Source organism: Lethenteron reissneri, chromosome 36 (genome assembly GCF_015708825.2).
Source record: "Lethenteron reissneri isolate LAM-NWPU_2019-01 chromosome 36, ASM1570882v1, whole genome shotgun sequence".
NCBI classification, from domain to species: Eukaryota; Metazoa; Chordata; class Hyperoartia; order Petromyzontiformes; family Petromyzontidae; genus Lethenteron; species Lethenteron reissneri.
This window is the reverse complement of record NC_083814.1, coordinates 10,464,226-10,484,996: the sequence shown is the minus strand read 5'-3', so window position 1 is coordinate 10,484,996 and position 20,771 is coordinate 10,464,226. Positions and strand designations below refer to the sequence as shown.

Sequence of the window (20,771 nt, the reverse complement as noted above, 5' to 3'; positions counted from 1 at the left end):
ACTCAATCATCATGCATTCACGATGACATCATCACAGTGTCCCTTGAACGCAATCCTCTCATCTCAACGTCGTGTCCACCAAGCCCATAAATCAAAGATTGTATTTGTATGAACATGTTTATGATGTGCAATTGATGAAAACAATATATGAGCGAGATTGTGGAATGTCATGATCTCACTCATCAGCATTTTCACCATCAGTCGCACCTAATAATCATCGTCGTCAATATTTTGCAGAATACAATCTCTGAGGTCCCGAGATCTTAGGGTGCCCACTCAATCCCTCATCATAATTTCACGGCGACGTCATCTTACACTGGCTGCTACGCCCAGCACTCCCATCCCCACGTGCTTCCACCACCCCCCAGCGAAACGAGTGTCCTAGTGCCGGCTCAGCCAGGGGACACCGTGGGGGCTTCTCTCAGGCGTGACGTGGTGGCGCGAAGGCAAACGCAAATAAGCAAAACCTTGCGGCCTCAAGTATCCTAAGAGGCCCCAGATTTTAAAACCAAAATTAGGTGCACAGAAAACGCCGTCTCAAATGTTGCGCCATATAAACTCGACGATCTGTTAATGCTAATACCATAATTAAAATATCTTAGTTGCATTAAGCACGCGAACGCATTTATCTCGATACATATCTCACCGCCGTCAATATGTATTCATCTCACTAGGAACGTATGAAATCGAAAGAGAGGGGGGAGGGTGGGTGGACAAAAAAATATATTTCTGCTTAGATTAGCCCTCCCCCCCCCCCCCGATGTGCTAGCACCACCACTGCGTTGCGGGGAGCGGGAGTGGTGTCTCTCTCTCTTGTCTCTCCGTCTCTCCACATCCCCGTGGCTTTCTCTGTCATCCCAGTGAAAGGGAGAGAGAGAGTAGGGGACACGAGCCCGGTGTCTCCCAGCCCCTCCCATAGATAATAAACCCCACGCTTCCCATTATTGAGGCCAACATTGCGGCAAACGAGCCGTACAGCGGCCCATGGCACGCGCACACATTTTTTTAAATATCTAATACAGCAACAACCTCAGCTTAGCCATCACACAAGACCTCGCAGCATTACAGCGATTTCATTAATTTCGCCAAAAAAAATCAACTCATTCGTAAATACTAATGATATAACGTAATAATGCGCTGTGTACAGCTCAATTATTTTGTTCGCTTGTGTTTTTTACATTTTCAAAGAGACAATGCGTGCGCTGTGTGTGTGTGTATGAGAGAGAGCGTCGGCGTTATTTTGTATGCGTCGTGTGCGATGTGTGATGTGCAACGCATGGGGCACACGCACGCACACGCGCACACGCACGCACGCACACGCGCGCGCACACGCACGCACACACACGCACGCACGCACACACGCGCACACGCACGCACACACACGCGCACACGCACGCACACACGCACACACACGCGCACACGCACGCACGCACGCGCGCACACGGACCCATAGGCGCGCGCCGTTCTATCCGGTAGGGAATACGACAGCTTCCACACGGCAGTAGGTGCTATACAATAGGCAGTGGCGGGGTTGACACGGGAGCACCGCAGAGAGAAAGAAGCAAAAAAAAGGGGCAGCGTCCGCGAGATAAAACCCCTGCCCTGCTGCCCTGCTGCCCAGAATGAGCGGAGGTGTTTATGGAGGAGGTAAATACTGGACAGCGACCCGGTGGGGGTTTCTGCACGGCTGTGTGTGCGTGCGTGCGCGTGTGTGAACGTACGAAGGTGCTCGCTCAACAGTACTTGCTCATACAGTCTTTTAAAGGATATGCGGTTTGTGTGTGGTGTATGCCATGTGGGGGGGAGCGGTGGCGCAGTGGTTAGCGGGCTGCGAACCCAGCGACACGCGTTCGATTCCCGCCGGTGGCGGATAAAGCATTTGAACCGGTCCTGGGCCTCCCCTAGGTCGACTCAGCGTTGAATGAGTACTCGATGCGGTGTGTTAATATCAACGTTGGAGAGCGCAAAAGGCGGTCGGCCGTGGAGCTGGCCACCCATCCCTCTCGTGTGCTGGGTTGGCCTTCATAGGTGCTCGCTAACAGCACTTGCCCCAACAGTCCGTTATAGGCTATACGGGGGATCTTTGTCGTCTGGTATACGCACACACACATCCGTTTATGTACAAAAGTACATGCATGTATGTGACCATGTCTTTTTGCGTGTATGTATGGGTCCGTGTGCGTGAATATTTATGTTCACTGGATATGTATGGGTGTCTTCTATATGGGCATGTATGCGTGTGAATATCAATGTCTTTGTCCATGAATGGTGTGTACGTACGCATGGCACGTATGCATATCTATGAGTCTGCATGCGTAGAAATGTATGGGTTCATGCGAACTGCGTGTACACACACGGGTATATTTCTTAACGTTTGTTTAACCAAGAGTCTCATGACTCCTTTGCAGGCGGATCCTGCCAAATGTTAGCAGTAGGGGCTATAGGTGCACGTGTATTACAAAAGGGTAATTGAATCATTGATTGGCGTATCTGCTCTATAGTCTATGTGTGTGTGCAGACACACAGCAGATGGACACACGTGCAGTATGCGTTTATATGTACCGCGTCTAATTGTATAAGCCTACGGTTTATGCACATGTGTCAATGCTTATGTTTATGTATACGTATATGGCATAGCGACCACCAGTGATGACTATCTGAACCGGCCCTGGGCCTCCCCCTAGGTCGACTCAGCTTTCAATGAGTACCTGGTGCGGTGTGTAAACATCGCCACTGGGGAGACAAAGGCGGCCGGGCGTGGTGCTGTGCGCCCACCCCCTCGTGTGTCGTTCCGCCCTTCATAGGTGCTCGCTAACAGCACTTGGCCCAACAGTCTGTCGAGACTATACGGGGGATCTTTGTCTTCTTTGTATTTGTACATCCACGACAATGTATTCATGAGGGTTGATCAACGATAACCGGTTTTCAGAATCGATTTCCGATTCCGAAAAGGTAATAGATCCAAGTGAAATTTTTGCAATGAATGGTCTCTGATACCCTACGGGTAAACACAGTAGAAAGGTAAAGGTGCAGCGCTGCAATTTCTTGCTCACGCCAATGCTTGCGGAAGGGCCGCCACCAGAGGGAGCTCCAGAGGGCAATTGGCCCACACTTCCACACTGAGCAGAGGTGTTGGAAGAGGACGCACTTACACTTGACCCCACCACACGCGAACTGACGATTGGCTAACCGCATGGTGGACCCACGTACTGTAACTCAATGCTTCAGCTGCCACGCCGGGAGATGGAATTGAACCTGTACTCCTCTGGACGACGGGCAAGTCCATTGTGCACTAACTATTCATTCCACCAAAGCAGCAAACCATTCGGTCCTCGCTTAAATAGCCGCGTGTGTTATGTTTATGATGATTCACTGTTTTTGTTGAGGGTTAGGCCCCGTAATGATCTGGATAAATGTGTGTCGTAAGACCCTCCCACCACCCGACATAATTAACAAAATTAAGATTAAAACGTCACGTGGTGGAGCGTTTTAAGGGCTCGGTTATTGGTGCGCCAGCTAAGCCACCGGTGAGTCGAGGAACAATTCTCACAACCAGATTTAGCAGTAATTAGGTACGATTTGCGTTCGAAACTACACCAAGCATTGAGGACAAAATCCAGGAAGTCAGCATAAAATGTGTAAAAAGACAAACATACACTCGGCAAATTCAGCAAACGCTGCGAGACCTAAGAGCTCAAGGGCCCCCAGATTCATGAAAAAATTTGAGCCAATTTCTTCATCCCAAATAGAAACCCTGATTAAGCAAAACAAGATAATTTACAACGACAAAAAACCCGTAGATAACTCTTGTTATCTACTGTCATATAGAGGGGCACCAATATTGCAGGTTTACTCCTCCTATCCAGGGGGATAATAGAATAAGTTTGCCACGTGACTCCTCTTTTCCACGGAAAAAGCGTGAATAATAGGAAGTCATTCGCTATGCATTATGGGTACAATTGCAGATAATAATAATCCTAAATAGTGCCGCAGAAAATTGGAGTTTTCGCGGACCCTACAGCTGCCGTGGATAATAGCGGTCGTGGGTTTTATGGCCGTGGATAAGAGGCGACCTGGATATCGAACTTGTCTATATCCCTTCTGGTATCCGACTGGGATGTTATAAATGGAAAGGAAGGGGTCCTCCATAATCATTCCTGTCTCAGGGCCCCCAATGGGCCAGCACCACCACAGGCTGTTTCACTGTGTGGTGGTGGTGGTTGTTGTTGTTACTGTTTTCGCTGTCATCGTTCCACAGACGAAGTGGGAGCGCTTGTCTTTGACATCGGATCGTACACGGTGCGTGCTGGATATGCCGGGGAGGATTGTCCCAAGGTAAAAGAATCTTCAACTTTTCCATCACGCGCCCATTTCAAATCACGCTACGTTTTTCATCTGTTCCATTTCGGCTTCTAAATATGCTACTGCAAGTGACTGGCCTCAAAATTATCAACACTGTTGCTTGGGGCGGACGAATGTTCAATCACACGCCGCATGTCCATGACAATCACATACACATGCACCCTCACCCGACAATCACGCTCTCATGCGGACACTTAAATCTCACACGCACAAGAGGTGACCGGGTGGCTCGGAGGTCATAGTGCTGTGCTGTCACTGTTGAGGTTCTCGGTTGAAATCTAGGCAGCTGACTCGTGTCACGTGAGTAGATTATCTCAGCGCAGTCACCAATGACCGCACAAAAACACCATCACAGTACATTTTGGTTCTGCACTAAATTTGGCTAAATGTCAGCTCTGAGAATTAAAACATCACTTTGACTTTAATGCGACGAATCTCGCTCTCAAATGTAGTGGAAAATGCTGCCCTCTACTGTGTGTGTGGACTAGAGGTCGCTTGAAGCGATCTCAGATGTAGCTCTATGATTTCTTCTTCCACAGGCCATTCTCTACCACAGAGGATTGCATTGCTCTGCCAGCACAAATGATAACACCACGAACACCATCACCATTATCACTGTCATCAGCAGCGTAACTGCTCCAAGCGGCGTACTCATCACGATGAACAACACGTAAACATGAACCATTATCATCATCACTCCAGAATCACACACAACTCTAATCATTACACGCTCCCTCCCACCACCATCATCACCACCATTACCCAGCAATCACACGCCCATGGAGATACTTGCACAACAACTCTCATCGCCGTCAAAAAAAAATTGACAAAGACCCCCCCCCGTATAGCCTTGAACAGACTCTTGGGCAAGTGCCGTCCGCAAGGACCTACGAAGGTCGGCACGACACACGAGGTTGTGGGTGGCCAGCACCACCTTTGTACCGATGTTTACTGCACACCGCCAATGCATCCTTGCTCGGCCTACACGCGTGTCTGTCTCTCCCCGTCGTCTCGCGCAGGCCGACTTCCCGACGGCGCTGGGCGTGGCGCTCGCCGAGCGCGAGGCAGACGGTGCCGCGGGACCGACCGACGGTGATGCCGCAACGCGCAAGGAGCGCGCCGCCGCCGCGCGCACCTACTCCATCGACACCAACGCCCTGCACGTGCCGCGCGAGGGCGTCGAGATCTGCTCTCCGCTCAAGAACGGCATGAGTGTGTGGCAGGGACGGGCGCTCCGGGATCGGAGGAAGAGGAGAGGGGGGGGGGGGCGCGCGTGCCGGGAGCTGAGATTAGAGCGTCCAGATCTGAGATGAGGGTGTTGAGATCTGAGATGAGGGTGCCGAGATCTGAGATTAGAGCATCGAGATCTGAGATAAGCGTGTTGAGATCTGAGATTAGAGCATCGAGATCTGAGATGTGCGTGCCGGGATCTGAGATTAAAGCATCTAGATCTGAGATAAGCGTGTTGAGATCTGAGATTAGAGCATCGAGATCTGAGATGAGCATGCCGGGATCTGAGATTAGAGCATCTAGATCTGAGATGTGCGTGTTGAGATCTGAGATTAGAGCGTCCAGATCAGAGATGAGCGTGTTGAGATCTGAGATTAGTGCATCGAGATCTGAGATGAGCGTGTTGAGATCTGAGATTAGAGCGTCGAGATATTAGATTAGAGCATTGAGATCTGAGATTGGTTCGTCGAAATCTGAGATGAGGGTGCCGAGATTTGAGATTAGAGCGTCGTGCTCTGAGATTAGAGCTTCGACATCTGAGTGCACCGAAATGTTGGTTTAAAGTCGTGCTCTCTAATCCACGTGTTCATCTTTCTTTCCCATTACAATTCCAAGCACCCCCCCCCCCTCCGCGTTTCTCTCGCGCACTTTTCATCTTTCGTTTCCGACTACCTTAACATCGACGGTCGTCGGTGTCCGCGCGCATCTGCCCCTCCGTTTGCAAAACAGTCGAGGACTGGGACAGCTTTCAGGCCATCCTCGACCACACGTACCGCCGGCACATCAAGTCGGAGACGCCGCTGCATCCCGTGCTCATGTCCGAGGCTCCCGTGAGTTCACCTCCCTCCCTCCCTCGACCGTCTCACCCACGTGGGTGACGCCCGTAGTTCGCATGTCTCGGCCAGGGGTCAGAAGCCTGCGGCCCATGGGCACAAAACGTGACCCGCTACTCAAACTTATTCTGACCTGCAGCAACATGAGGTTAAACCATTTCGAAAGAGCTCGCAAATGATTTTTTATCCGTCAATGCAAGTATGTCAGCTGCACTAATTGGATTCGAGAGGGAGGGGTGCTATGTCGTGTTTATTCAGAAGCGACCTGGCCACAAATAACTCAACGAAGTGGCTTATACTGTGGAAATGTAAAGCAGCCAAATACTCCTAAAGCATGTTTCTAAATGTGGTGGGGATAACCGGAGGACCCTGAGAAAAATCGACGGGACCACGGGAAGAGAGACATGCAAACTCCAAATATACAGCAGACGTCAGGGTCGGGATCGAACCGACGACCTCCTGTATACCAACCTAGATAGTTAACACCTTGCCAACGTGGCGCCCCCTGGTCTGCTAAGGATATTTTTGTTATTTTATCACTCAAGAGCCTATTGCCGGTACAGCATAATGGGTTTGTGAACCCATCTGTGCAGACCTTTCAGTGTTTTCCATTTTGCTGTGGTTTCTTATTGGGTTACTCCAGCTGCCTTCCACACGAAAACCACTCCTAAAGATAGAATTAACCAAACATCCCAGTGCAGGGAACTCCTAAAAAAAGAGTTTGAGGCTAAATGTGGCATTCCTGGAAAAAAAGAAGATAACACTCCTGATTGATCTTCTTGGTTCTTTCGGTAAAGTCACGTAGAAGGGAAGTAATAAAATAATAAAAATAAAACATAATAAAACAATTCCCCCCTTCCAACCCAGCTTATATAGATGCTCCAAGCACGTGTGCTGTTTCATTCAGACGCTGTCGCCTCGACAGACCTGGTTTTCACCTGAGGACGGCTGCTTGCGTTGTGGCCGAAACGTCGTGAGAATTGTTTTATTATGTTTTATTTTTATTATTTTATTACTTCCCTTCTACGTGGTGACTTTACCGAAGGAACCGAGAAGATGAATCCCTGCAGTCACGAAAGCTTTAAATCGAAATTTTATTATGTTTTATTTTTATTATTTTATTACTTCCCTTCTACGTGACTTTACCGAAAGAACCAAGAAGATGAATCCCTGCGGTCACGAAAACTTTAAATCGACATTTAACTCCTGATTGGCTCACAGGTGACGAAATCGCATTTACCTTTCTATTTAAGACTGAAAGAGGAGAATTTCTCCATCTTTCTGGCTGTCACGTGATGATGCTAGTTGTAATTACTGGCGAAACGTCGTACTCGAATTGTAAATGTTGTGGGTTTACTCTCCAACACACCGGTGGGCTGCACTAGTAACGAATTGGCCACGTTCTGTTTACGTGACAAACCTTACTAGTTGGCTGTGTCGGGTGGTGGTGGCGGATGTAACGACACATTTATATTTACGCGATCGAACCCACAAACCTCTTTTATGGATAATAATGGTCGTGAAAGCCTGCATGTTAAACCGAATAATGTATAGTTATGTATTTTGTCCGCCATGTAGAGATTGAGAGGTTATGGAATGAGTCTACCTCTGACGGGGAGTACATATGACGAAATTGTCCACCTGGCCGTACATTTTTCTGTCCCTCCATCCGTCCGTCCGTCTGTGTGTCTATCCTTCTGTCCGGCCATCGATCCCTCCGTATGTTATACTAATAACAATAATAAAGTAATACATTTGGTGTTCGCGAAATTCTTGCAGCATTTCACAGACGTAGTCTGAACGAGTTCGCATTGTGTTCCCAATGCAGTAATTTGTGGGTAATTTTTTTTTTTTGCCAAAATTTGGCTGTGACGTCGGCGCCCAGTGGCTCACTCGTTTGGAATGTCATCGGGGGGGGGGGGGGGGGGTCTTTAACGTCCAATGCGTAGTGGATGCAGCTCTATCTACGGTTAATGCGCCGGCAGTTATACCCAGGGAGGCCTGCCAGATTCGAATCTTGAACGTCTGCAATAAGCGGCTAACGCGCCACCGCGTGCACCTATCCACCCGTCCGTCCGTCCGCGCGTGCATCCGTCTGTCCACCCCCGTCACATCTCACGGGGCTTGCGTTTGTGCCGCACGCAGTGGAACGCGCGGGGAAAGAGGGAGAAGCTCACGGAGATCATGTTTGAGCACTACAACATCCCCGCCTTCTTCCTGTGCAAGACGGCCGTACTCTCCGCGTATCCCCCCCCCCCACATCGCCACGCACCCCCTCCACGGGGAACAGCTGGAAACCTGGCCACAGCCAAGCAGTAGCCGGGCTGATACATTGACCTCTGTTCCACTGGTTAGGTCTGTGGTTATAGCTACAGATTGGAGCCCAGAGGCCCACCACCCAGCAGTCGTTTGACAAATGGGTGGTGTGCGTAAAGATTCGTGAGGCTCGGCGAGCAGTTGCCTGCTGAATAAAAGGGCATTGTTGCAAATGGGCAGATGGGGCTCCATTTATGTATATTACAATGACGATGATGACAATGATAATGATGATGATGATTACGATGATGCCGATGATGATGAAGATGGCAATGAAGAACATGATGACGACATTTATAAAACGAACTATGATGACGAAGACAATGATGATCATAATAATGACGATGATGACGAAGATGTTGACGACTACAATGATGATGACGATGATCGTGATGATGATGATGATGATGACCATGGTGACGATGATGGGATAGAAGAAGCAGCCCTGCTCGTGTCTCCTTGACGACGGCGTAGCTTCGCGAACGGGCGCTCCACGGGTTTGGTCCTAGACAGCGGAGCGACGCACACCACTGCCATCCCCGTGCACGACGGATACGTCCTGCAGCAGGGTGAGAGCACACGCGCCACTCGTGCCAGGATAGGTGCACACAATTTACGGTTAATCTCAGTGGGCTCTCGTCTGGTTGTTAATACGTTTTACGAATGAATGAACGAGTTAACAAAGCCATTAGTTTTAAATGGCCTCTCCCCTAGTAAATAAAATGCACAGATGAATGGATGAATGACTCAATGAAGGTGCCGGTCAGTCTCAATTGGCTCTCACCTGTTATACATAAATCACGTGTATAAATGAATGAGTTTATGCAATCGTGATTGTCAATGGGCTCTCACCTGGGCAAAAATTAAGTACAACACGAATGAATGAATGAATGAGTGAGTGAGTGAGTTCATGAAAGAGACAGTAAGTCTCATCGGGGCTCTCGTCCGGTCAAGCAACGGTAACCTGCGCAAGCGAACGAATTCATGAATCAATGGACTCTCTCCATTAGTGGGTGATGAGGCTGTGTCCGTCTCTCTGACTCCTGTGTCCGTCCGTCCACTCGGCGCAGGCATCGTGAAGTCGCCGCTCGCCGGAGACTTCATCACCATGCAGTGCCGCGAGCTCTTCCAGGAGACTGCCATCGAGATCACGCCGCCCTACCAGATTGCCGCCAAGGTAAACTCAACTCTTAAACTCGTTTCATTTTTCTTCTTGGTTTTTTCGGTAAAGTCACGTAGAAGGGAAGTAATAAAATAATAAAAATAAAACATATTTTTTATTTTATTTTATTATTATTTTATTATAATAAAAATAAAACATATTTATTTTTATTATTTTATTACTTCCCTTCTACGTGACGACTTTACCGAAAAAACCAAGAAGATGAATCCCTGCAGTCACGAAAGCTTTAAATCGTTTCATTTTGGCAGGTAAGGCCCACTGAGCCCGCTTCACCCTTCGTCCGGGCGCCGCTGTGGCAAGATGTTAACCAACTCGCCTGGTATGCAGGAGGTCGTGGGTTCGATCTGTATAGTTGGAGTTTGCTTGTCTCTCTCTCTCTCCCTGTGGCCGCGTGGATTTTTCTCCGGGTCCTCCGGTTTTTCCCTCCACTTTTAGAAACATGCGTTTATAGCATTTTTGCTGCTCTGAATTTCGACGTGATAAGCCACTTCGTTGGGCTATCATTTGTGGCCACGTCACTTCTGAAAAAGAGCTACATAGCTCAGTGGAGCCTTTACCTGGTAAACAAAACAAAAAATTTTCCATAGTTTTTCGTGGCAGCGTTGCAATGACCCCCTGGGTGTCACCTGCAGGAGCCGGTACGGGAGGGGGCGCCCCCAAACTGGAGGAAGAAGGAGAAGCTGCCGACCGTGAGCAAGTCCTGGCACACGTACATGTGCAACGTGAGTGCCCGGCACCGCGTCCTACGGCAACCATACCGCGCAGCACACGCAGTGCAAACCGCACAGCACGTGTCGTGCAGTACTCACAGTACACACCGCAAGCACAGCACAGTACGCACAGTACACACCGCACAGCAAGTACCGCACAATATGCACTGCACAGCACGCACGGTACATACCACACAGCACGCATCATGCAGTACACACAGTGAAGCACGTGCCACACAGTACACACAGTACACACCACACAGCATGTACCCCACATTACAACAACAACCGCCATTCACCACTAAGTGGCGGTGACATCACCACGACGCTTGTGCCAGGCTATGTGCATGTTAAGGCCACGTGAAGTGTCGAATGCCCGCTGGCAGGAGGTCACGGGACAAACTCAGGTGCCAATGCACCACTTGTGCCCCCTACTGTGCCAACTTGCTGTGTTTAGCCACCCGGCACTCCGCTCGTTGTTGTGAGCATCGCTCCTCTGCCCTCCATTGTTGCTGGAAGGCGACTGCCTCCAACTGCCCAGTAGCATCCTTCATGAGCCTCCTCCACAGAGGCCGATCTTGACACTGCAGGTAACAGTCATCGGCAAGTCCACTCAGCTTCACATCCTCTTGTACCACATCACTCCATCTTCTCTCTAACCCGTGCCGAACAATACCTGTTTAGGCACGTGGTGTCTGGGCATGCGAGCTTCATGACCCAGCCAACGCAACCTTGCCTGCCGGAGGAGCTCACTGATGGGACTTTGTCCAGATTTTTCAAGGATTTCTGAGCTCCTCACACAATGCAGCCTGGTTAAACCCAGGATGGATCGTACGTAGGCCAGCCTAAATGTTTCTAACCGACGAAGATGTTCTATTAGGGGGGTCCACGTTTCGCAAGCATAAAGAAGGGAGGGCATGACCGTGGCCGAGAAGGCCCGAAGCTTTGTGTGGAGCGACAGACCAGGTGGCTTCGACACAGCGTTACGCAGCCGATGAAAAGATAATACCGCTCGACTGATTCAGAGTGAGACCTCTGCTGTGAAACCTGGAGCAGGTCATGAGCAGACTGCCCAGGTATGGAAAACTCTCCACTTTCTCCACAACTGCCTCATCACCAATTGGGAGTTATGGGTGTGGAGTGTCTGATAGCACATAAAGCCCAGGTAGGTGCTTAGTTTTATTTGAGGCCCACCTCTTAGTGGCATGCTCCAGGTTCAGCAGCAGCGCCTCCAACTCCTCCTTTGAGTGAGCAGCAATCACCGGATCATCGGCATACATAAAATGGTTGATCAATAGAGAACCATTCATACCCTGGCATCGATTAGCCTCCCATTTTATCTGTACCAGAAGGAAATTCCTCTGATACAGCCATCGAAGGCTTCACAAACTGCGTCGTCGAAATAGATGTTAAATAATGTGGGAGCCAGGGGACATCCCTGTCGCACCCCAAGGTGAATAGGGAATGACTCTGACTCCCGGCCACGGAGTTTTACCTGGGCCTGCTCACCATCATGAAGGACTTTAATGATTGTGAGCAGAGAATCATGGACTCTGAAAGCACAAAGAACAACCCAGAGCCCAGGCCTACTGATACTATCATAGGCCTTTACCAGGTCAATAAAGCAGAGATGTAGGTCCTGTTGGAATTCCCTACACCTCTGCTGTAGCAGTCGGGCAGAAAATATGGTATCGATGCAGGAACGCCTAAAACCACATTGGAATGTGGTTTCAAACAGTACACACCACACAGCATACACCATAGAGTACACACTGCACAATACACACTGTACAGCACACACAAATCGCACAGAGCACACACACAGGACACACGCCATAGGGCACGCAACGCACAGAACTCACCACACATCACACAGTGCACGTGATTCACGAGCCCATTCCTCCGCATTGCTTGATTACAGGATGCGTTCCATTGCACGGGAGCGACCCTGTGTGTCGTCACGTGGTTCATTGAGACCCTGTGTGGCATCACGTGGTTCATTGAGACCCTGTGTGGCATCACGTGGTTCATTGAGACCCTGTGTGTCGTCACGTGGCTCAATGAGACTGTGTGTCGTCACGTGTCTCAATGTCGTGTCGCCGTTTTTGTCCCGCGCAGGAGGTGATCCAGGACTTCCAAGCGACGGTGCTCCAGGTTTCCGATTCTCCCTACGACGAGCAGTGAGAACGTTTCCCCGTCGATATTTTCACGTGACAGGTTCCCCTTGCTCTCTCCGGGTTTGCTTTGCGCGACTTCGCGTATGCGCGGATAACCTGATTTCTACCCAACATTCACTATATTATTCAGTTTGAATTCACTCGGAAGCGGCTAAGCGATGGAAACCTGTATTCTTCTGCGTATGGCTGATGTTGATGTTGAGCAACAACTATAATCTAACATGGAGGTGGAGGGCGTCACGACGGCAAGATGTTAACTACTTCGCCTGGTATACAGGGGGTCGTGGATTTAATCCTGACCCTGACGCCTGTATATTTGGAGTTTGCACGTTCTCGCCGTGGTCGCGTGGATTTTTCTCCGCGTCCTTTGTGTTTTTCCCTCCATATTTAGAATCAATATACGTTTAGAGTGTTTGGCTGCTATACATTTCCACGTGATAAGCCACTTCGTTGAACTATCATTTGTGGCCAGGTCGCCTCTGAAAAAGAGCCACATAGCTCAGTGGGCCTTAGCTGGTAAAATAAAATAAATGTTTATCGTTTTAGTTCAGTTTAACGAGCCAGAGAATCGCATCAGGAGCAGCGGGGTGGTGTGGCGAGGCCTCCTCCTTCGTATTTGTGAATCGGCCCATTGAGTCGTTCTATGTTGCCATGGCTTCCAGGTGGCCACAGTTGAGAGTGATTGGCTGATGATGATGATTGATTATTATTATAATAACAATGGCGACGATTTTCAAGGGCGAGCTACCATTAACAAATCCGTCTCTCCACCCTAAACCCAACCCTGATCCCACCATCCGGACCTCTGCGTGCCTCTGGCAACGTGAGTCTGCCCCTCCCCCTCCCACGTTCATTGTGCCCCCCCCCATGCCCCCCCTCTGTGGCCCCCCTCCTCCCCTCGCCATGCCAGGTCTGCTGCCCAGATGCCGACCGTGCACTATGAGTTCACCAACGGCTACAACTGCGACTTTGGGGCCGAGCGCCTCAAGATTCCCGAGGGACTCTTTGATCCCTCCAACGTGAAGGTGTGTCACCATTGTCATCGTCATCACGATCGTCATCATCACCGTCATCGTCGTCATCACCATCATCATCGCCATTGTCATCGTCATCACGATCGTCAGCATCACCATCATCGTCGTCATCACCATCATCTTCATCGTCATCACGATCGTCAGCATCACCATCATCGTCGTCATCACCATCAGCGACCCCATTATCATCATTATCATCATCATCGCCATTGTCATCGTCGTTATCATCATTTTCATCGTCATCACGATCGTCATCATCACCATCAGTGTCCCCATTATCATCATTATCATCGCCATCGTCGCCATCATCATCTTCATCACGATCGTCGTCATCACCATCAGTGTCCCCATTATCATCATTATCATTATCATCGCCATCGTCGTCATCATCATCACAATCGTCATCATCACCATCATCCCCATTATCATCGTCATCACGGTGAGCTGCAGACAGAGAAGAAGACTCAAGGTCGTATGGAAGAATTTTTAGGCAAACGCCTGGCATTGGGCAGAGGATGAATGAGGTTCAAGTTGAACCTGTTCACAGGTAGAATAAGGTTTTTTCGGAGGATGTTTTCATCTTTGTCCTCTCTATCGGCCATCCAAACAATTTTAATTAAATGAACGGCCGATGGATGATGGCAATGATGAATATGAAATGATTATTGTGACCGCGATGTGTTCTTACTAACAAAGACAAAGATCCCCCCTTTAGCCTTAGCAGACTGTTAGGGCAAGGTCTGTTAGCATGCACATATGAAGACACAGCACTAACTATTGCCCACTGTTACTGGTCGTGAGCAGGAATCTAAATCTGGCCACCTGACTCATTGTGCGGTGTGCTAACCACTGCGCAACCGCTCGCCATACTAACACACACAAAGGCAATTACAAAGATCCCCGGTATAACCTTAACAGACTGTTGGGGAAAACGCTGTTTGCGAGTACCTATGAAGGCTGGCACGGGACACGATGGGGTGGGTGACCAGAACCACGCCCGGCCACCTTTGTTTCCCCAGTGGCGATGTTTACACACCGCACAAGGTACTCATTTTGAGGCTGAGTCGACCTAGGGGAGGCCCATGACCGGTTCAGATAATCGTCACTGGTGTTGGCCACGAGCGGGAATCGAACTCGGGTCGCCAGGTTCGTATTGCAGCGCGCTAACCGCTACACTACCGCTCCCCACACACGTGTACACCCACACACGTGTTCACACACACACGTGTACACCCACACGTGTACACACACACACGTGTACACACACACGTGTACACACACACACGTGTACACACACACGCACGTTTGTGTCGCCACAGGGGCTGTCGGGAAACACGATGCTCGGAGTGAGCCACGTGGTCACCACGAGCGTGGGGATGTGCGACATCGACATCCGACCGGTACGCGCTCACACGTCGCACGCTCAGCGCGATGATGGCGATGGTAACGTTGAGCTGCGTGAATGTGTAGGGTCTCTCAGTGACGTGCGGTAAGGTCAATGACTGGGTCTGCCAGATTCACACACTGAGGGGGGCGTGGCTTCACGGATGGGGGCGTGGCCTCACGATGGGGGGCGTGTCCTCACTGAGGGGGGCGTGTTAGACACGTCCCCCTCAGTGAGGCAGATGTGATAGCTGCCTCCCCTGGTGCTTTTTCATTGCAGTTTCATGACAAGACCAGCGAGCCTAAATATATTTTATACACACACGTGAAATAAGTTACCTTAAGTATGGAAGGCGAGAACATGAAATGAAGGGGTCTACAAACATTACATTGGTGACACACAGAAAGATAGTAACAAGCACGCGCTTATTGCCCGCGCTCCATCCAGTTGCTGAGGTGTTGCGCAATCAGAGGGGAGGCTGAGCTCGTCGCTGCCTCACCTCTCGTCTCTTCCTGTATTTGCAGCGGAGCTCCGCAAATTTGGCGATTTTGACTATAAAAAAAATGATTGGAATCGTACAGAAATGACATTTATAACACAGATCAGTGGAAAAATCGTAATATTTATTTTATTTGATTATTCTTTTTTTTTACTTTTTGTAACAGCTATTTTCATTGGAGTATGGCAGGGGAGGCAGACCGCACGTCCCTGGGGTCTCTATGGGAGTGTGATTTGTTTTGGATGATGGCTGACGAAGTGATGTTTCTGATGTGGTGGTGATGGTGGTAGTGTTTAACTGTGTGTATGTGCAGGGTCTCTATGGGAGTGTGGTCGTGTCGGGTAATGGTGATGTGGTGGTGATGGTGGTAGTGTTTAACTGTGTGTGTGTGCAGGGCCTCTATGGGAGTGTGATCGTGTCGGGTGATGGTGATGTGGTGGTGATGGTGGTAGTGTTTAACTGTGTGTGTGTGTGCAGGGTCTCTATGGGAGTGTGATCGTGTCGGGAGGAAACACTCTCCTCCAAGGGTTCACCGATCGCCTCAACCGAGACCTCTCACAGAAAACGCCGCCGGTCTGTGCGCCCTCATCCCATAACGTCGTGATCATCGTCAGCAGCGTGCGTGTGTGTCTCTATATGTATCTATCTTCTCTAAGTGTGTAGCTGTGTCTTTCTCTTTGCATCTCTGTGTATCTCTCCATATATCTTAGTATCTCTGTGTGTATACTTGTGTATGTGTGTGTATCTGTGTGTATATAAGCGTGTTTCGGCCGGATCGAGGGGGCTAAACGGGCGCGGCACGGGCTAGAGAAGAGATGGAGTGATGTGGTACAGGAGGACGTGGAGCTGAGTGGACTTGCCGATGACTGGTACCAGCGGTGTCATGATCGGCCTCTGTGGAGGAGGCTCGTGAAGGACGCTACTGGGCAGTTGAAGGCAGTCGCCCTCCAACAACAACGGAGGGCGGAGGAGCGACGCTCACAACAACGAGCAGAGCGCCGGGTGGCTAAAGCACAGCAAGTTGGTACAGTAGGGGCACAGGTGGTGCATCAGCCAGTCATCTCGGTCACCTCAATCAGTCGACCCGTGGCACCTGGGTCTGCGCCGTGACCTCCGTCCAGCGGGCGTTCGACACTTCACGTGGCCTCAAGGTGCACATGGCCTGGCACAAGCGTCATGGTGACGTCACCTCCACTTAGTGGCGAATGGCGGTTGTTGTTATATAAGCGTGTGTATCTCGCTCTGTCCCTACCTGCGTGTGTATCTTTGTACGTGTGTATCATCGGTGCTCGCTAAAAGCACTTGCCCCAAAAGTATATTAAGGCTATACGAAGTTGGGGGGGGATCTTTGTCTTTTGTCACGATGAGCAGAGCATGAGACTCAAGCTCATTGCCAGCCCCAGCACAGTGGAGCGGCGTTTCAGCTCCTGGGTCGGAGGCTCCATCCTCGCCTCGCTGGTACGTGGCAGCGGCCCCCCCCCCCTCCCCGCACCCCCCGGTCTCCCTTGCAAAATAAATGCAAAATAATTTATTGGGAATCCCATGTTCTCTCAGTGGGATAGGCGTGGAACAAAGCATGCAGTGATTCATTCGTCGATTTGGTCATCAACTTTGCTTCATCCAGGCGAGGAGAGCCCACCGTGAATTACACTGGTCAACAAAAAAAAAATTCTGGCCTGGACTTTTGCAGCTGTTTTAGACTAATTTCAAGGTGCTGATTCCAAATCTGATCTCAGATTTGCTCTATCACATCTCATTTTATGCTATCGGCATACCCCATTTTCATTGATTTTACTCGAAATTAACTCTGTCACTTATGATTGCAAGTTGTTGCGAGTCAGTGACTGCTTTAGTGTTAACATATGGTGCTGTATTTTTAGGATAGTGTGTTTATAATATCATTTTATGTAGATATCCACATTTATTTAAAAAATTTCTTCCGCAGTTTTTATTGAAAATGCAGATTTGGAATCAGCACCCCAAAATTACCTTAAAATCGTTGGAATACCTTATGCCAGAAAAAGTGTGTTGACCAGTGTTATTCCTCTTTGCCACCGCACAACTTGGCCACGCCGACGCTGTTTCGGAGCCAGCCCGGCGAGGTTCAGAAAGCACGAGGTTGTTGTTTTTTCCACTGCTGAAGCCGAGTCGTGCCGCTCCATTCACTTACACATTCACTCGCTCGCTGTAGAACAGGGGAAGGACTAAAAACCTCCTGACAGAAAGGGGCCCGACTCCAGAACCGAGGCACCCAGTGTAACCACCGCGCCACCCTGACGCCCAATGTCATAATAATTATAGACTTTTATTTTCATCTTGATTTGAAGCTTTCGTGACTGCAGGAATCCATACTCTCTGGCTCTTTCGATAAAGTCACGTGGGTAGAAATATATAAGAGAACACGACGTTTCGGTCGCAACACAAGCGTCCGTCCTCCCAGTGGGATAGGCGACGGACGCTTGTGTTGTGAACGAGACGTCGTGTTATTTTATTATTTTTTCTATCTATGTGACTTTACCAAAAGAACTAGAGAGTATAAACTTTTATTTTTCATTTTACAACGTAAGGCCCGCTGGCCAATGTAGCTCTTTTCAGAAGCGACCTGGCTACAAGTGGTAGCTCAACGAAGCGGCTTTTCACGTGGAAATTTACAGCAGCCAAATACTCTAAACGCATATTAATTCTAAATGTGGAGGGGAAAACCGGAGGACCCGGAGAAAAATCCACGCGACGACGGGAAGAGAGGCACACAAACTCCACATATGCAACAGGCATCAGGCTTGGGATCGAACCCACAACAATCCTGTTTACCAGGCGAGGTAGCTAACTTCTCGCCACTCATTCTGCAGAACAGGGGGCAGAACATACAAACTCCACTCACTCGCACTCACATTCACTCACACTCACTCACACTCTGCAGAACAGTGAGAGACCATACAAACTCAGAATAGAAAAGTGTCCGAGTCCGGAATCGAGGCACCGGTGTTACCACTGGGCCGCCCTGCCACCCGATGTGACAACAACAACGACAAGAATACTGGTAGGAACCTCCTGGTTACACCAGCCCACAGGGGATTATTGTGTCCGTCCGTCGTGCAGGGAGGGGCTGGGTGGGGAGGAAGGGGTTGGGTGGGGAGGGACTGGGTGGGGAGGGGAGGGTGGGGAGGGGCTGGGTGGGGAGGGTGGGGAGGGGCTGGGTGGGGAGGGTGGGGCTGGATGGGGGGTGGGAGGGGTGGGGCTGGGTGGGGAGGGGCAGGTCACCCCGTGGTGCCCTTATAAAACTCAACGTCTAACCTACTCACGCCAGCTTGTGCCCGCCCTCACAGTCGGGCATATTTGCGGAATACACCACGCCGCCGTTGACCCTGGCCATTGACCGAGCAACCCAACGTTCCTACCAGCTCCCTCCGCAGGAATGTGTTAACAAAATGACGCACTCTCTCGTCTCTCCTAAAGGGCACGTTCCAGCAGATGTGGATTTCCAAGCAGGAGTACGAGGAGGGAGGGAAGCAGTGCGTGGAGAGGAAATGCCCCTGAGCCGCCCGATCATTGCATCGAGCGGCGCCAGGCGACGGTGCGTCCGCGCGTGCGTGCGCACGAGAGCCGCTTCCAACGGGAGCTCCGGCACCGACTGTTTCACACGCGCGCGCTCTCTCGCGGATTTTGACCGCCGGAGTTGGGACGGACGGACGGACGGGGTGAGCGAGCGAGCAAGCGAGTGAGCGACCGCCGTGCACGGAACGCGCGTGCGGATGGAGTCGACCGTGGCGGCGGAGGGCGATGCGGTGCGGCAAAATCAAAATGCCATTGTTCTTTACTACACCCCCCCTCCCCCCTGCCATCAACCCAACTCCCACCCAGCGGCGCTACGGTGGATTTGAATTGCCGACTGCCAAGTTGTTTATGATGCAGCGGGGGGCTCGTGCATTGCCTGGCATTGGCCGTGGTGTTGTGCAAGCACAGGCTGACGATACTTTAGGACCGTTGTGATTAGACGAAGGCTCTGTATTGTGGTGGTGGTGGTGCTGGTTAGCGTTGGTTAGTGGAGTGCCCTAAGTTGAAATTTACCTTTGGCCAGTGTCCGCCCACCCCCTCGCTACCCCCCCCCCCCCGTCTCCAACTTATAAGCTCATAAGTGAGATGACAGAAGAGATATAGAGAGGGATTAGAGATTAATTAGCTATGTAAATGTTAATTAGATGTGTTTAATAGGATTTGAATTTATGACATTTGGTGGACCCCCTGTTTTTTTTTTATAAATCCAGCTCCCTTGAGCTGATTGGGGCCCGAAGCTACACGGAATCAGCTCAGGGGGCTGATACCGTGGCAGAGCGCTTCTGGTTGAATCCAGGTTTCATCGGCCCATTATTAAACTGGGCTCCTAAATGAAGCGTTATTGATGACCTAAGCTTCGAACCTGATCACTGCACGCAAAAAACGCCTTCACATTTCATTTGCTATCATCTCCATAGCATGGAGTGTGGGGGAGTTAAGCAACTTCAGTGTGGATATGAGGTCACTTGAAGGGTTCTCAGAAGTAGTTCTGTAATTTCGCCTTCCACAGGGCATTCTCTTAATAATGGTGTAATGCAACTGCTCTTCAAGATCTCTGAATGGAGAGTTCATCTCCTTCCATGATGCCAATGGCCCAGTACCTGGGAAGACAACTTGGGGAAAAGACAGAAAAACAGTGTTAAGGCAGTGTTTGTTCATGATGGTGGTTCTAAAGTTTGAATGTGTGCAGGGTGGGAGCTGTGAAATGGACTTAGCCACAGCACAGGATCATCGGTATTTTTTTTACATTACCGATCTTATTATCGTAAGTTACAAATGTGTTGTGAGAAAAATCTTAATGTCTGGAAAGAGGATTTCTGCAGTTCAGACTGCACTGAATTCAACCAAACCACCTCAGAGGTCAAATATCCAGGCCTGTGATCAAACCAGGTTCTCAAATATTGTGTCGATTGCCTAAACCTTGGTCACCAATGACTGCACACAAAAAAAAACTTCGTTCGCTTTAGTGCCACACTTGGTTACATTTTA

The 20,771-nt window shown here is 49.9% G+C and overlaps 1 protein-coding gene across 1 annotated transcript; it reads left to right on the top strand.

The window, feature by feature from the left end:
- Positions 1-1,357: 1,357 nt before the first annotated feature.
- On the top strand, positions 1,358-19,415 carry LOC133351118 (actin-like protein 6B). Its single transcript, XM_061566079.1, has 14 exons — positions 1,358-1,647; positions 4,259-4,335; positions 5,382-5,574; positions 6,322-6,422; positions 8,571-8,668; positions 9,216-9,310; positions 9,812-9,918; positions 10,557-10,646; positions 12,753-12,814; positions 13,722-13,836; positions 15,165-15,245; positions 16,206-16,301; positions 17,100-17,186; positions 19,185-19,415. The coding sequence occupies exons 1-14, from the start codon at positions 1,623-1,625 to the stop codon at positions 19,263-19,265; spliced, it is 1,308 nt and encodes a 435-aa protein (XP_061422063.1). The 5' UTR covers positions 1,358-1,622; the 3' UTR covers positions 19,266-19,415.
- The last annotated feature ends 1,356 nt before the right edge of the window (positions 19,416-20,771 follow it).

Coding starts and splice junctions, on each gene's coding strand:
- LOC133351118 (XM_061566079.1), top strand. CDS start 1,623: ATGAGCGGAGGTGTTTATGGAGGAG. Junction 12,815..13,721: donor GATTCTCCCTACGACGAGCA/GTGAGAACGTTT, acceptor TCGCCATGCCAG/GTCTGCTGCCCAGATGCCGA. Junction 15,246..16,205: donor GCGACATCGACATCCGACCG/GTACGCGCTCAC, acceptor GTGTGTGTGCAG/GGTCTCTATGGGAGTGTGAT.